A 17091-nucleotide genomic window follows, 5' to 3' on the forward strand; every position below is an offset into this window, starting at 1 on the left:
ATTCCCAGCAGCACAGTGTATTTCAGGAAAGGAGTGTGCTGATGTTGAAGAAGGTCAGGGATAGAGAGTCACCTAGTGGAAGGAACAGAATTCCCAGCAGCACAGTGTATTTCAGGAAAGGAGTGTGCTGATGTTGAAGAAAGTCAGGGATAGAGAGTGACCTAGTGGAAGAAGCAGAGTTCACAGCAGCACAGAGGATTTCAGGAGAGCAGTGTGCTGATCTTGTGGAAGGTCACACACTAAGGGCTCATTCACACGAACGCGTGCTGCCCGTTGCCGTATTGCGGACCGCATTTGCGGATCCGCAATACACGGGCACCGTTCCATGTGCATTCCGCATCACGGACGCGGACCCATTCACTTCACTGGGTCCGCAAATCTGGAGATACGGAACAGTGCGGAACGGAAGCACGGAACTGGACACTATTGAAGCACTATGGAGTGCTTTCTGGGGTTCCGTTCCGTGGGAGGATCAAGGATCCATTCAAGTGAATGGGTCTGCGATCCCCATGCGCCTGACCCACGGACGGTGCCCGTGCATTGCGGACCGCAATTTGTGGTTCACAGCACGGGCTTCACACGGTCGCGTGAACAAGCCCTAAGAGTAGCAGGGCCTCAAGAGGTGCAGAGTATTTCAGGAGATAAGTGTATCTGATGGTGAGGTTAGCTATTATCCAGTAGGCACTTCTCTGTCCTAAATACTAATGGCGCAGACACATGCCTAGAATGAAATTGCAGTGTCTCACTATGTGCCAAACGTGGGCACTTTACACTTCTGTAGAGGTCACGTCAATGTACGGCTGTGTAAAGTGTAAATTCCTTATAACAGGCTGTTAGTGTCATTACCTATATTCACCCCTAGGTGGAGCTGACACCACATAGACATATCTGAGGGTCTGCCTGTGCAGGTGAGAACAGAAGGGAGGAACCTAATGGAGGTGAACGGGCAAAGTCCAGGATGCAGCTGCCACTTTAGCCCCTCGGCCCTGATCGCCGGCAGATCTCTTCCAGCTACCGAGCACAGACCAGAGAGTCAATGTCTGGATATAGAGTCTAGTGGAGATAGGAGCAGCATTAGCTCATGGACTCCACAGCACCAGTGATCGGGAGAAGCCTAGAAGCGCCAGGACACAGCCGGACGACTAGGCGCCAAGACGTCTATTACCACCTGCCTCTATGGACATTGTGGACCTGAGTTTATGGAAGCGTCCTGCACAAAGAATGGAGCAGAGGAGTTTGCCTGCCGTTAGGGAGACCGCCCCGGGGGTTGCTGATTACAAGCAAGACGTTATTATATCCAGCACCTGAGTGTGGACAAAGTCTAGACAGATATACAGAGAGGAAACTCCTCAAATTACAATTGCCGAGCCTGTTACTAGGATTACAGCTGAGCTAATGTTTGGATTCTTACTTTTGCTATCTACATGAACTGTACTGACTGCCCTGAGACTATTGATCAAGTAAAAGTTCAACCATTGACTCCTCATCCTTTCTACCACCTACTTTTGCACCTAATGGTGCTGGCGTCACAAACACCAGGGGCCCGGCCTCCAAGGCACCTAAAAAACTACCCTTTCCACCAAGGGCACCTCAACCACCATCCGGCGGGAATCCCTGGACAACAGAGTGCGGCCCGAAGGAACTGGTGCCGTCCTTCCCTTCACTGCACGCTGGCCCAGGGAGCGCTGCTAACCGTGAGTAAAACTACTACTACCCCCATCGGTCCACCGTGTTGCCCCTGCGGCCCGGTCGCTGCACAATGCCTTAATAAAATCTGTAAAGTCAGCATATAGAGATCCTGGGAGTGGACTTTGCTGGGCTGATCAGCGGCGCCCCCTCCGGCCTCTTCTCCGCCTGCTGCAGCTGTCTCCTCTTGACTTCACCAGTGGGAGGTCTCTGAGGTTTCTACTCACTGGAGATAGCAGCTCTCACTTCAGACATGATCTCCACTTCTCTGAGACGCTGCCTCCTCCCTGGCAGGATCAGTCCAGCGCTGCAGACATGCAGGGTCAGGACCTCCCCGGCCAGAGCCTTACATGGGGCTGCAGCTGCTGGAACAGCAGAGGGGGACAAGAAAGTGAAGACACTCAATGATTTGCCTGGACCTTCCCTGCTCGCCAACCTCTACTGGTTCTTCATCAGGGGCTACCTGCTCCACACTCATGAGCTGCAGGTTAGACTGAGTCAGTGTCTGTCTGTCTGTCTTCTATTCGTAGCCTTTCTATCTAGCTCATATCACATATACTTTCTCGCTCATTACTCAGTATTTTATGTGTTTTTTTTATAATTAAAACTTAATCTCTGTATTAATTATAGAAAAAAAAAGTTCTACAACTTCTAATACACTTTTTATGCTTTGATTTCTCACCATTTTCGAGATCTCAGTTTTTGGTCAGTGAGGAGCTTCTGGTTCCATTCCCTGGCAGTGACCCTACGCACAGCTTGTCCTGCTCCCAGCTGGGGCTCATGCACACAAACCCCTTTTTTTTTCTCCGTTCTGTTCTTTTTTGCAGCCCGTATGCGGAACCATTCTCTTCAATCGGGCAGCGCAAAAAAAAAATAAAAAAAGAAATGACATGACTGTGTCCGTATGTCCAAATGTCCGTTCTGCAAAAATACTAAAACATGTCCTATTATTGTCTGTATTATGGACAGGGATAGTACTGCTCTATTATGGGCCACAAAATGCGGAAGCACGCGGCCGGTATGCGTGATTTGTGGACCGGAAAACAACGATCCTGTGCAGGAGGCCTTTAGGACTGGAAACACGTTAGTAGCGGCTGAACACATCTTTATGTAATCTGCTACAATGTATCAGATTGGCGCTCGGGCTGCAGGTCACTGATTGGGATACGTAAAGAATGAGAATAGAAAGAATTGCAAAAGTGTGAAAAGGGAATAACTAGATATTTGTATCTACACTGAAGTCAGAAGGGATCACAAGGAGAGGGAGGGAGAGACAGGGAGAGGGAGAGATATTAGATAGATAGATAGATGATAGATAGATGATAGATAGATGATAGATAGATGATAGATAGATGATAGATAGATGATAGATAGATGATAGATAGATGATAGATAGATGATAGATAGATGATAGATAGATAGATTAGATGGATGATAGATAGATAGATAGATAGATAGATAGATAGATAGATAGATAGATAGATGATAGATTAGATAGGTTATATGAAGAAAGGCTTGTTCCCAGTACTTGCCTGTATGAAGGAGCCTCATGTGGAGGGGCTGCACTTATCTGCGGGGTCCTGAGCTCTTATTAGTCCTGTGCACCAGTTTTTACGCCTCTAATTCCTTGGCGGCAACACTGTCCAGTTATTGTGGAGACTGTATAAGGTGCAGTATGGCATCACCAGGGTCAGACAACGCATATAACTAATAACTGGTCCTCCCCGTGCTTTACACTGAAGCTGTTCTTCTCCAGATTGGCCGCTGTAAACAAGTTCATCACAAACTGCATGTCGGTGTGCTGTAAGTCCTAGCAGTTATGCCCCTGGCTCAAGGTATTCATCAGGAGATTGCAGGCGCTGTATTCAGGAACCACAGGGGTTCATTCACACCTAGAGGGGTTTTCCTGTTTTATCTACATACAGCTCAGTCGGCCATCTTCTTTTTCCTTTTCAACATTTTTTATTTTATTTCACTACTTAGAGCAAAGCAAACACACAAGGCAGAATACAATGTGACTCTGGTGTCACACGGATCTCATCAAACAGGGGGACAGAGGTTTACAAAGAAGATCCAGAAGAGATGAGGTTCAGTTGCTCCGGCTCATCCGATCTCTATCATCCAAATGCTCGTTTGGTCACCATCACCAGCTATCTCACCCAACCCTCCATACTTATACACTCTTCTTGACCAAGCATGTATGTGTTCTTAATGGAGAGAGGGGCAGCAGCTTATTTCCCTGAGAACAAAAAGATCGGGCATGTTGCAATCCAACAGACTAACCTATAGGGCTCATGCACACGGCCATTGCCCGGCCGTGCCTGTATTGGGGGTCCGCACCAGCCATGTGCTCACCGCTTCACTTGAATGGGTCTACAATCCGGAAGCAGTGGTGTGGAATGGAGGCACGGAAGCAATACGCAGTGCTTCAGTGGAGATTCTCGCCATGCCTCCGCACCGCAAAAAAATAGCACATGTTCTACAGATCACGGAGTAAGTAACGACAACGGTAATGGCACCGTCTCTACAAGACCCAGCATGACCGCCAGGCGCTGGACCCAGGTCAGCTCTACCAGTGAGTAATATCTCCACTGGCCGCTTGGAGGTTCTTATGGATGCCCCATGAGGTGTTTTACGACCTCCTGGGGGACATTGTATCTTCAAAATAGATATGAAAACAATGGAAAAAAAAAAAAAACTCCCATCTGCCCCGTCACAATGGCTGCCTTGTTCACCCAAGACTGTAAATATTGTGCATAAAAATGAACAAAACAAATTATTTAACCCATTCTACCGTGTGATCACTCAGTGTCAATTTATAAAAATAAAGCTAAAGGAATTTATTTTTCACTTGCTGCAGACAAAAAAAAAAAAAAACATAACTTTTTTTTTTTTCTAGAACAGCTCCATGTGTAATGACAAAATGGCTAGCTGAAGACGGGTCCCTAGTGAGGACAGACAGTGCTCGTCTGAGGGGGTCCTAGACCCCACCAATCACCAATCTTGTATCACTATGGCATGTCAAAAGTTTTTTTATTTATTTATTATTTTTATAAAAGTTACTTTTTAAGCAAAGTTTTGAAATTATAAAACTATTCGACACTGTAGGGGGAGGTAGGCGAGAGAAGGGTAGGAGGGAGGGGTTAAAGTGCTGTAGACTAAAGATGTAAAATTTGCCATTGAAACGTGAGTGACGTATAGCAGTGTGATGGTCATATGCCGTCTGTTAAAGGGGTACTATTAGATTGATGGTAGTCCTACCATTGGGACCACCACCGAGCACAAGAATGGAGACCCTGTACCCTTCTGGCCCCCAAATGAACAGAGCGTCAGGTTCCCGGCAGCAGGACCACCACCGTTCTAAAAGTTATCATCCTGTGGATGGGGCACAACTTGCCACAACCGGAATACCCCTTTAAGTTGGTAATATATATTTGATACATTTCTTTCAAACTTGCCAATTTCAGCAGTAGTGTTGAGCGCGAATATTCGAATATTGCCCCTGCCGCTCATCACTATTCAGCAGGACCAGCTGACCTTCTAATATGTAAGGGGGCCTTCCGACTCTCTCACACTGGCAGATGTCAAGGGAGATAAAGATCGGGCTGTTGGATTTCAACATGCTCGTTCCAGAGGAATCAGGCGGCAGATTTCTTCCCTCCACATTTGTAAAACATGCAAGCTCCGATGACCCTTATGGGGTATCGGGGGAGATAGCTGTTGACCTCAAAGGGCATTTAGCCGACTAACAGCCTACGTGTATGGCCGGCCTTAGGGGTCTGTGAGTAAAGGTCCATTTACCTGCACGGTGGAGCAGGCAATTATAGGGACTGTTCCTTCCCGATTATTGCCTGCTCGACAGTGGAGGAAAAAACTGCATTTACTGTACATGCAGAAATCACCTCTATTGTATGGGGATAAGCGCTTTCTACTGCCATGGCTGGCCTCCATACAGATTCATTGTTTCTAGGTAGCAGATCACTGCACTGTACCATCTGCTGCCCAGAAACGATGAGCATCTGTCAGCATGCTCAACCCTATTAAACCAGGCCTGCTGGCTGCTAGGATTGAACGTGCTGAATAAATGATGCTTTTGGCCTAGATAATCAAGCAGGGATGGGGAGTGCCCAAAGCAGAAATGTGTTACAAAAGCAGTGCTACAAGGGCTCGGACGGATCCTTGGTGCTCAAACCAGCTCATGTGCATATTTCTAAAAAAGCCGATATCCCAGCAACGGTTCTACCTACAGACTTAACAAAGGCATCGTTTTTGTCAGCATGATCAACCCTACCAGGCAGCAGGCCTGGTTTAATAGGGTTGAGCATGCTGACCGATGTTCTTTAATGCATCATAGATCATTTCATGGGCAGATTATAAATAAGCTCTTGTAGTAACGTCCGTTTCGAATAGTTCTGCGGTGTAAATCCGCCTTAAGTAAGTGCGATGTAAGTCTTAGGTCCTAATAGTTATGTACCTGACTCTGATGTCCGATGGTGTCCATATGCACAATGTAACCATTAGGAGATTGAAGTCGCTATATATTCAGTAACCATGGGGGGTTTATTTATACTTAAAGGAGTTTTTATGGTTTTGTATATGTTCAGTGCCCGGGTTTGAGGTGGCTCCAATGCTATGCTGGGTCCCCCGGACATTGTCTAGGTGTCATCAAGTGTTGCTGCACTCTTTCGGGGATAGTAAGGAGTAGAGCATCCTAGTGGGAAATAAGTCCAGAGAGTGCGGGTCTGCAGTAAACCAGTGCGCTTCTTTACTGGAGGAATTCAGGTGCAAAACAATACAGGAAATGCACTAAACTGGATTCTAAAGTCTACCCTCTGGTAGAAGATGTTTACTTGCTGAGGAAAGGCCTCTCTGTCTCTCTCCTCCCCCAAAGTCTGGTGGCCCAGGGTATGTGGCTCAGTCATCTAGCGGGCTCCCTGACCAAAGGACTGGTGACTCAGAGTCTGTGGCTTAGTATTTCTGTCTCGGCTGTGTCTTCTGGTCACTCGTGCAGTCTGGAAGAATCTCTTCTACTAAGCACTGGTCCCTATCTGCAGACAACAAGGGGCTCTGGCTGCTCCCTAGTGGGAGGGGTGGAGTGGAGAATCACAGCCTAACAGAGACAACGTTACAATTTCAGTCTGCCATAGACTTGTGTTGAGCCTCAATACAAGACAATGGGAATGAGTAAGCAGTTTTCAGAAATAAAGAGCTTATTCAGCCAGGCAAAAGTTCACTATGTCCATTTTTTATCTCTCCAAAACTTAGCTCTCTACCCTCTCTTATCGTAGCTGTGGAAAATAACAAGCTTCTCAGTGCATAGGCTATAGAGTCCCAAAGTCTCTCAGTATAAGCTGGCTGTGTATTATGCCTTTCTGCAGTGCTGATATAGTGCCATAACAGGATATATTACAATAAACATGCAAAATGCAGTTCAACAATATAAAAAAGTAGAAGTAGCAGTATAAATCATAGTGCAAGTTAACCCTTCAAAGTGCAGTAAAATTGGGATTTGATGACTTTTTGTAGTAACAATAGAGGATATGTCCACAAACATCCAAGTACCCTTGCTCCAGAGCACCACATATATGTAAAGCTTAGTATATAAATGAAAACTTTTTATTTTTTTTATTTGGACGCTTAGAGCAAAAACAAACACATAAGGCAGAATACAATGTGACTCTGGTGTAAGTCACACGGGATCTCATCAAAGAGGGGGACAGAGAGATTTACTCAGACAAGATAAACACCCTGGAAGGGTTCAGAAGAGACGAGGAGTAATGTGAGCTCTAGTCAGACACTTCAGACATATTTTATTTAACTGACGCGCCTAAGGGATGATTTCAGCCTGGAACAACTGACGATATAACAAGTCTATTGGCGCTAATTTAAAGGACCTTTTGCATGGACAGATATTTGCTGAATGGAAGGGGTGCCCGATAGACCAATCATTCCCGTTACTGTCAGCTGCACACCCCATTTACATCCGGCAATGTGCTGCGGACAAATGATTTATGTGAGAAAAAAAAGTTTGATTTGAAATTCTCCTTTGACATTATATAACTATTTATAAATATAGAGGGAGCTAAAGAGTAGGGGGAGGGGGAGGTAGATCGAAGATGTGCTATAAGTGAAAGTTTAGTGAGATTATTATAAACCGTCTGTTGGGGATTTATACATTTCTCTTTCTTAGGCCTCTTGCACACGAGCGTATTTTCATTCAGTTTCTGTAACTTTTTTTTTTTTTGCGGAACATATCCGGGACCATTCATTTCAATGGGTCCTCCAAAAAAAAAACACTACTCCGTGTGCATTCCGTTTTCTGTATTTCCGTTGCACAAAAAAATAGAACATGTCCTATTATTGTAGGCATTACGGACAAGGATATATATATGTCATCCTCAGATCCCCCCCCCCCCCTTTCACAGCAGTATTCATATGTAATCTGTAATCCTTGTCCCAGTTAGTTAGGCCTATGGCCTCTCTTAGTTGGCTAAATTTAGCTTTTTTGAAGTTTGGCATTTTTGTTCCTCCCTGAAAAAACTCTTTTGAATGATAATTGGAAGGTTATTACCGTATTTTTACCCCATAAGACGCATTCCTCCCCCCCCCCCCAAAAAAAAAAGTGGGGGGAAAATGTTCAGTGGCTGCGCACAGCGAGAGGGCGCTCTGTGACCTCACGCTGTGCGCGCCGGTTCACAGCACAGCCGACGGAGGAGGAAGACAGAGCCCGGGCAGTAAGGAGCGGTAGCGTCCAGGGGCAGGAGAGGTAAGTGGTTTCTTTATTTTATTAAACATGGGGCTGATCTGAGAGAATGGGGGCTAACACGACAGGCAATGGGGGTCAAAATGAGAGGTAATGGGAGCTACAGAGGGAAGATATAAAGCAATGGGGGCTAATTTGAGGTCTGATGTCTGATTGGGGGTCATTCACATTGGGGTCGGAGCTGAGGTCTGGTCTGAGGTCTTGTTGGGGTCTTATTAACATTGGGGGTCTTATTGGGGCTGTTAGCTAAGGTCTGATCTGAGGTCTAATTAAAAATATTTTTTTCTTATTGTCCTCCTCTAAAACCTAGGTGCGTCTCATAGGGTGAAAAATATGGTACTTTATGGTCACTATTTCCCAGGTGTCCCCCCAACCTGCACGTCTGTTGTTCTGTCAGGTCTATTGGTTAATACTAAGTCCAGTATGGCCGTCCCTCTAGTCGGGTCCTGAACCAGTTGGGAAAGGTAATTGTCTTTGGTTATTGCCAAGAACCTGTTTCCTTTATGAGATGTACAGGTCTCAGTTTCCCAGTCTACATCTGCGGAGTTCCCCCATAATAACCACCTTGTTATATTTTGCCACCTCGTGTATCTCGTTTAGTAGCAGATTTTCTGTGGACTCCGGTATATTAGGTGGTTTATAGTAAACTCCTATTAGTAATTTATTATTGTTTTTGCCTCAATGTATCTCTACCCACAGAGACTCCACATGTTCATGTCCCTCACTTATATCTTCTCGGACTGTGGGCTTTAGACAGGACTTTACATAGAGGAGACCCCCCCTCCCCCCTCTTTGGTTTTGGCGATCCTTTCTAAACAGACTGTAACCCTGTACATTAACCGCCCAGTCATAGCTATCATCCAGCCGTGTCTCAGTGATTCCCACTGTCATAGCTATCATCCAGCCGTGTCTCAGTTATTCCCACTGTCATAGCTATCATCCAGCCGTGTCTCAGTTATTTCCACTGTCATAGCTATCATCCAGCCCTGTCTCAGTTATTCCCACTGTCATAGCCATCATCCAGCCCTGTCTGTTATTCCCACTGTCATAGCCATCATCCAGCCCTGTCTCAGTTATTCCCACTGTCATAGCTATCATCCAGCCCTGTCTCAGTTATTCCCACTGTCATAGCCATCATCCAGCCGTGTCTCAGTTATTCCCACTGTCATAGCTATCCTCCAGCCGTGTCTCAGTTATTCCCACTGTCATAGCTATCATCCAGCCGTGTCTCAGTTATTCCCACTGTCATAGCCATCATCCAGCCCTGTCTCAGTTATTTCCACTGTCATAGCTATCATCCAGCCGTGTCTCAGTTATTCCCACTGTCATAGCCATCATCCAGCCCTGTCTCAGTTATTCCCACTGTCATAGCTATCATCCAGCCCTGTCTCAGTTATTCCCACTGTCATAGCCATCATCCAGCCGTGTCTCAGTTATTCCCACTGTCATAGCTATCATCCAGCCATGTCTCAGTTATTCCCACTGTCATAGCTATCATCCAGCCGTGTCTCAGTTATTCCCACTGTCATAGCCATCATCCAGCCCTGTCTCAGTTATTCCACTGTCATAGCTATCATCCAGCCCTGTCTCAGTTATTCCCACTGTCATAGCCATCATCCAGCCGTGTCTCAGTTATTCCCACTGTCATAGCTATCATCCAGCCTGTCTCAGTATTCCCACTGTCATAGCTATCATCCAGCCGTGTCTCAGTTATTCCCACTGTCATAGCTATCATCCAGCCGTGTCTCAGTTATTCCCACTGTCATAGCTATCATCCAGCCCTGTCTCAGTTATTCCCACTGTCATAGCTATCATCCAGCCCTGTCTCAGTTATTCCCACTGTCATAGCTATCATCCAGCCGTGTCTCAGTTATTCCCACTGTCATAGCTATCATCCAGCCGTGTCTCAGTTATTCCCACTGTCATAGCTATCATCCAGCCGTGTCTCAGTTATTCCCACTGTCATAGCCTATCATCCAGCCCTGTCTCAGTTATTCCCACTGTCATAGCTATCATCCAGCCGTGTCTCAGTTATTCCCACTGTCATAGCTATCATCCAGCCGTGTCTCAGTTATTCCCACTGTCATAGCTATCATCCAGCCGTGTCTCAGTTATTCCCACTGTCATAGCTATCATCCAGCCGTGTCTCAGTTATTCCCACTGTCATAGCCATCATCCAGCCATGTCTCAGTTATTCCCACTGTCATAGCTATCATCCAGCCATGTCTCAGTTATTCCCACTGTCATAGCTATCATCCAGCCAGTGTCTCAGTTATTCCCACTGTCATAGCCATCATCCAGCCGTGTCTCAGTTATTCCCACTGTCATAGCTATCATCCAGCCGTGTCTCAGTTATTCCCACTGTCATAGCTATCATCCAGCCGTGTCTCAGTTATTCCCACTGTCATAGCTATCATCCAGCCGTGTCTCAGTTATTCCCACTGTCATAGCTATCATCCAGCCATGTCTCAGTTATTCCTACTGTCATAGCTATCATCCAGCCATGTCTCAGTTATTCCCACTGTCATAGCTATCATCCAGCCGTGTCTCAGTTATTCCCACTGTCATAGCTATCATCCAGCCGTGTCTCAGTTATTCCCACTGTCATAGCTATCATCCAGCCGGGTCTCAGTTATTCCCACTATGTCATAGTCCTCCTCACACATCACTAATTCCAGTTCCCGGTTTATTAGTCAGGCTTCTGGCATTAGTATACATACATTTGAGAGGTTTATGTATATTTTTACCCTACACCTTTCCTTCTGAACTGTTCTAGTCCCTCCTTCCATTCCTCCCCCAGTCCCACTACCTCGGTCCCGGTCTCTATCTTCCCCTCCTATATAGTAATTCCCCCCCCCCCCCCAGTCCCTAGTGTACTCCTCCGACCTTCTAGTCATCTTCTCCCCTAACACAGCTGCCCACAACTTTGTCATTGGTTCCGATATGGACCATGACCGCTGGATCTTCTCCAGCCCCTCCCAGTAATCTGTCAACCTGATCCGCGATGTGTCGAACTCGAGCGCCAGGAAGACAACACAGCGTTCGACGATCCCGGTCTTTGTGACAGATCGCCCTATCTGTTCCCCTAATAATGGAGTCTCCCACTACCAGCACCCGTCTGCCCGGCTCTCCTGGTCCCCTGCCAACTGGAGCTGACATCCCCCTGACTGGCCGAGGAAGGGCCCGGCTGCAGCAGTGCTGTCCCTGGACTGACATCCCCCTCATCTGCCAACCCCGTGTCAGATCATCCCTGGCACTCTTCCCTCTACCCCACTAGCTACCTCTCCTGAGCCTCCTCGCTACCACCCTCCCCACATCTACCCCATAGAGCGCCTGCTCAGTGAGCAGCAAACTCTTTTCCAAATTGTCAAAGCTTCTCAGTGTGCAATTCCAAAATGGCAATTTGCTTACATTTTGAACAAAGTTATGCCCCTCAAACGGCTGTTCCAGGACTGCAGACATCAGACAAGATGCGCACCGGACGGCGCTGTCAATAATGGAACACATACTACATGGGGATTACGCAAGAAAAGAGAAAAAAATACAATATAGTGCAGTGATAAGAATCTAACTTACTGTCGTCCCCTCCTAAAGTCCCTGAATCTAAAGTCACGCACTTAATACAAACACACACTGGACATCAAACACGTGAACGCTCACAAACTCGCGTTATTTGCCTGCTCATATAAATGCAGATCTCAAACCTGCCTGATTTTATTAATTTTTTTCCTCTGGATTTATTCTCATCCATATTTTTTGCGGACTGCAAAATACATACGGTCGTGTGCAATAGGCTTTAATCATATGTGATATGTCTATAGGCGGCTTTCTAGGGACATGTTAAAATTAAAAAAACTGTACTCACCGCCACCAATCCCTCACTCTGGTCCCTGCTGCTCTGCACTTCTTCTCCTGGCTTAAAATGCCAGAGAAATTAGTAAAAGCCCACCAGGGTTCTTAAAAGGGTTTCCCAAGACTAAGATATTGATGCCCTATCCATAGGGTAAGGGTACTTTCACACCAGCGTTTTTCTTTTCCGGTATTGAGTTCCGTCCTAGGGGCTCTATACCGGAAAAGAACTGATCAGTTTTATCCCCGTGCATTCTGAATGGAGAGCAATCCGTTTAGGATGCATCAGGATGTCTTCAGTTCAGTCACTGAACGGCGTTTTGGACAGAGGAAATACCACAGCATGCTGCGGTATTATCTCTGGCCAAAATTACGGATCAGTTGGCGTTTACACTGAAATGTATTAGTGCCAGATTCGGCATTAAAAATGCTGGATCTGTCAAATATGAAAAAAAACATAACGGATCTGTTTCTCCAGATGACATCCGGAGAGACAGATCCGTTCTTGCAATCCGCATCCGGATCTGTCTACAAATGCTGTCCGTTTGCATGCAGATTGCTAGATCCGGCAGGCAGTTCCGGCGACGGAACTGCTTGCCGGATCACTCTGCCGCAAGTGTGAAAGTAGCCTAAGGCCTCTTTCACATGGGCGAGATTTCCGCGCGGGTGCAATGCGTGACTGCACCTGCACTGAATCCGGACCCATTCATTTCTATGGGGCTGTGCACATGAGCGGTGATTTTTCACGCATCACTTGTGCTTTGCGTGAAAATCGCAGCATGCTCTATTTTGTGCGTTTTTCAGGCAAAGCAGGCGCCAATAGAAGTGAATGGGGCTGCGTGAAAATCGCAAGCAAGTGCGGATGCGGTGCGATTTTCACGCATGGTTGCTAGGAGACTATCAGGATGGAGAGCCGATCATTATTATTTTCCCTTATAACATGGTTATAAGGGAAAATAATAGCATTCTGAATACAGAATGCATAGTACAATAGGGCTGGAGGGGTTAAAAATAATAATAATAATTTAACTCGCCTCATCCACTTGTTCGCGAAGCCGGCATCTCTTCTTTCTTCTTCTTCTTTGAGGAATAGGACCTGTGGTGACGTCACTGCGCTCATCACATGGTCCGTCACATGATCCATCACCATGGTGATGGACCATTTGATGAGCGCAGTGATGCCATCAAAGGTCTTTTTCCTCAAAGAAGAAAAAAAGAGATGCCGGCTTCGCGAACAAGTGGATGAGGTGAGTTAAATTATTATTATTATTTTTAACCCCTCCAGCCCTACTGTACTATGCATTCTGTATTAAGAATGCTATTATTTTCCCTTTATAACAATGTTATAAGGGAAAATAATACAATCTACACAACACCGATCCCAAACCTGAACTTCAGTGAAGAAGTTTGGGTCTGGGTACCACATTCAGCTTTTTATCACGTGCGTGCAAAACGCATTGCACCCACGCGATAAAAACTGAACAACGGATCGCAGTCAAAACTGACTGAAATTGCGTATCTACTCACGCGGGTTTGCCGCAATGCACCCGGGATGCATCCTGAGCCAAAACGTGACGCCCGTATGAAAGAGACCTAAGTCATTGGCAGTGATGGCCAGTTCGCCGTGTTCGCCCGCGAACACATGCTGGCTGCCATGTTAAATCACAAGTCCAGCGAGGCACAGGTAAGTCCTTACCTGTGCTTGCGCCGCGAGAAGGGTCTGAAACAAATGCGGTCACCGGGAGCAGGCAGTTCCGAGAACAGCCCGATAAAGGCCCCCGGCGGCTGTTCTCAGAACTGCCTGCTCCCGGTGACCGCATTTGTTACATTGTAGCAAACTAGCAGCTGCTGCTGATGAGTTTGGCTCCTGTCTAGACTCAGATACAATTGTACAGTGTCATCTGAGAGCTGGAGGAGCTGTGTACAGGGGTAAACAAATGCCTTAAATTGAGTCACATGATTCACATGTGGTCGTAAACTGATGTACGGGCACACGGCAGGAAAAGGAAAGGAACGCCATATGGGTTTTGGAAGGCAGATTTTGCTGGACTGGTTTTTAGATGCCATGTACCATTTTAAGCCCCCCTGATGCACCCTTACAGTAGAAACTCCCTAAAAGTGACCCCATTTTGGAAACTACTGGATAAGGTGCCAGTTTTATTGGTACTATTTTGGGGTACATATGATTTTTTATTGCTCTATATTACATTTTTGTGAGGCAAGGTAACCCAAAAAAATGGCTGTTTTGGCACTGTTTTTATTTTTTATTTTTTACAACAGTCATCTGACAGGGTAAATCATGCGCTATTTTTATAGAGCAGGTTGTTACGGTCGCAATGATATCAAATATGTCTACTTTCTTTGTTTCAGTTTTACATACCCTTTTTGAAAAAAAAAAAGTATGTTTTGTGTCTCCATTTTCTAAATGCCATATTTTTTTTATTTTACTGCCGATCGTCTCGTGCTGGGGCTCATTTTTTGCAAGAAGAGTTGACGTTTTTAATGGTACCATTTTTGGGTACATATGATTTTATTTTTTTTTGATCATTCATTATTACACTTTTTTGGGCAAGGTGACCAAAAAATTTGTAATTTTGGCAGTTTTTATTTATTTATTTTTCCAGAGTTCACCTGAGGGGTGAGGTCATGTGATATTTTTATAGAGCAGATAGTTATGGACGTGGCAATTCCTAATATGTATACTTTTTTTATTTATTTCACTTTAGCACAATAATAGTTTTGAAGCAAAATAAGGCCTCTTTCACACTACAGTATGTTGAATTCAGTGTTTTGCGTTCCGTTTTTCCGTTGTTCCGTTTTTTGCTTCCGTTCTGGTTCCGTTTCCGTTCCGTTGTTCCGTTCAGTTTTTCCGTATGGCATATACAGTATACAGTAATTACATAGAAAAAATTGGGCTGGGCATAACATTTTCAATAGATGGTTCCGCAAAAAACGGAACGGATACGGAAGACATACGGATGCATTTCCGTATGAGTTCCTTTTTTTTGCGGACCCATTGACTTGAATGGAGCCACGGACCGTGATTTGCGGCCAAATATAGGACATGTTCTATCTTTTCAACAGGACGGAAAAACGGAAATACGGAAACGAAATGCATACGGAACACATTCCTTTTTTTGCGGAACCATTGAAATGAATGGTTCCGTAAACGGACCGTATACGGAACACAAAAAACGGACCGCAAAACGGAAAAAAAAAAACGGTAGTGTGAAAGAGGCCTAAATCATATTTTAGTGTCTCCATTGTCTGAGAGTGATGGCTTATTTTTTTTTTTGACTGATTGTCTTATTTATTTAAGTTTTACACAAGAATAGCATTTTTAACCCCCAAAAAAATGATGTTTTAGTGTATCCATAGTCTGAGAGCAATAGTTTTTTTTATTTTTCTGACCAATTATCTTAGGTAGGGTCTCCTTTTTTGCGGGTTTAGGTGACGGTATGATTGGTACTATTTTGGGGGGCATACGCCTTTTTGATCGCTTGGTGTTGCAATTTTTGTGATGTAAGGTAACAAAAAATGCCATTTTAGGCACAGTATTTTTTTACTGTGTTCACCTGAGGGGTTAGGTCATGTGATATTTTTATAGAGCCAATTGTTACAGACGCGGAAATACCTAATATGTCTACTTTTTTTTATTTATTTCACTTTAGCACAATAATAGTTTTGAAGCAAAATAAATCATATTTTAGTGTCTCCATTGTCTGAGTGATAACTTTATTTTTTGACTGATTGTCTTAGGTAGGGTCTCGTTTTTTGCGGGATGCGGGGCACACGCCTTTTTTTTATACCGTTTTTTTTTTTTTTTACAGTGTTCACCTAAGGCCTATTGCGCACGGCCGTTTTTTTTTTTCCGTTTACTGGCCGTTTTTTGCGTTCCGTATACGGAACCATTCATTTCAATGGTTCCGCAAAAAAAACGGAATGTACTCCATATGCATTCCGTTTCCGTATTTCCGTTTTTCCGTTCCGTTTTAACATAGAACATGTCCTATTATTGCCCGCAAATCACAGTCCGTGGCTCCATTCAAGTCAATGGATCCGCAAAAAAAACGGAACACATACGGAAATGCATCCGTATGTCTTCCGTTTCCGTTCCGTTTTTTCCTGAACCATCTATTGAAAATGTTATGCCCAGCCCAATTTTATCTATGTAATTACTGTATACTGTATATGCCATACGGAAAAACGGAACGGAAAAACGGAACAGAAATGGAAACACAACGGAAACAAAAAACGGAACAACGGATCCATGAAAAACGGACTGCAAAACACTGAAAAAGCCATACGGTCGTGTGCAATAGGCCTAAGGGGTTAGGTTAAGTAATATTTTTATAAAGCTGGTTGTTACCGACGCGGCGATACCTAATATGTATACTTTAACACAATAATAGCATATTTGAAACAAAAAAAATGTTTTTAGTGTCTCATGTTCTGAGAGCTATCTTTTTTTTTTTTTTTGTTTGTTTTTTTTGTTTTTTGAGCGATTTTCTCATGTATAGGCTCATTGTTTGCAGGATGAGGTGACTGTTTTATTGGTATCGTTTTGTGGGACATAACCCTATTTGATAGCTTGGTGTTGCACTTTTTGTGATGTAAGGTGACAAAAATGGCATTTTTTGACACTGTTTTTATTTTAATTTTTTTATGGTGTTTATCGGACTGGATGGATCATGTGATATATTTAAAGAGACGGTTGTTACGAACGCGGCGATACCTAATATGTGTTATTTTTTTTTTCGTTTTGTGGGTCGGATACCCTCTGCAATGCATTG

The 17091-nt window shown here is 44.8% G+C and overlaps 1 protein-coding gene across 1 annotated transcript in view; it reads left to right on the top strand.

Annotated features, from left to right (window-relative positions):
* The first annotated feature begins 1876 nt into the window (after positions 1-1876).
* The window catches only part of LOC122945772 (sterol 26-hydroxylase, mitochondrial-like), a 36729-nt gene continuing 21514 nt past the window's right edge, over positions 1877-17091 (top strand). Inside the window, exon 1 of the mRNA XM_044304950.1 lies at positions 1877-2173. Within this exon, the coding sequence (XP_044160885.1) occupies positions 1940-2173 (234 nt within the window). The 5' untranslated portion in view covers positions 1877-1939. The remainder of the gene's footprint in view (positions 2174-17091) is intronic.

Source organism: Bufo gargarizans, chromosome 8, assembly GCF_014858855.1.
Source record: "Bufo gargarizans isolate SCDJY-AF-19 chromosome 8, ASM1485885v1, whole genome shotgun sequence".
Classification (NCBI taxonomy): Eukaryota; Metazoa; Chordata; class Amphibia; order Anura; family Bufonidae; genus Bufo; species Bufo gargarizans.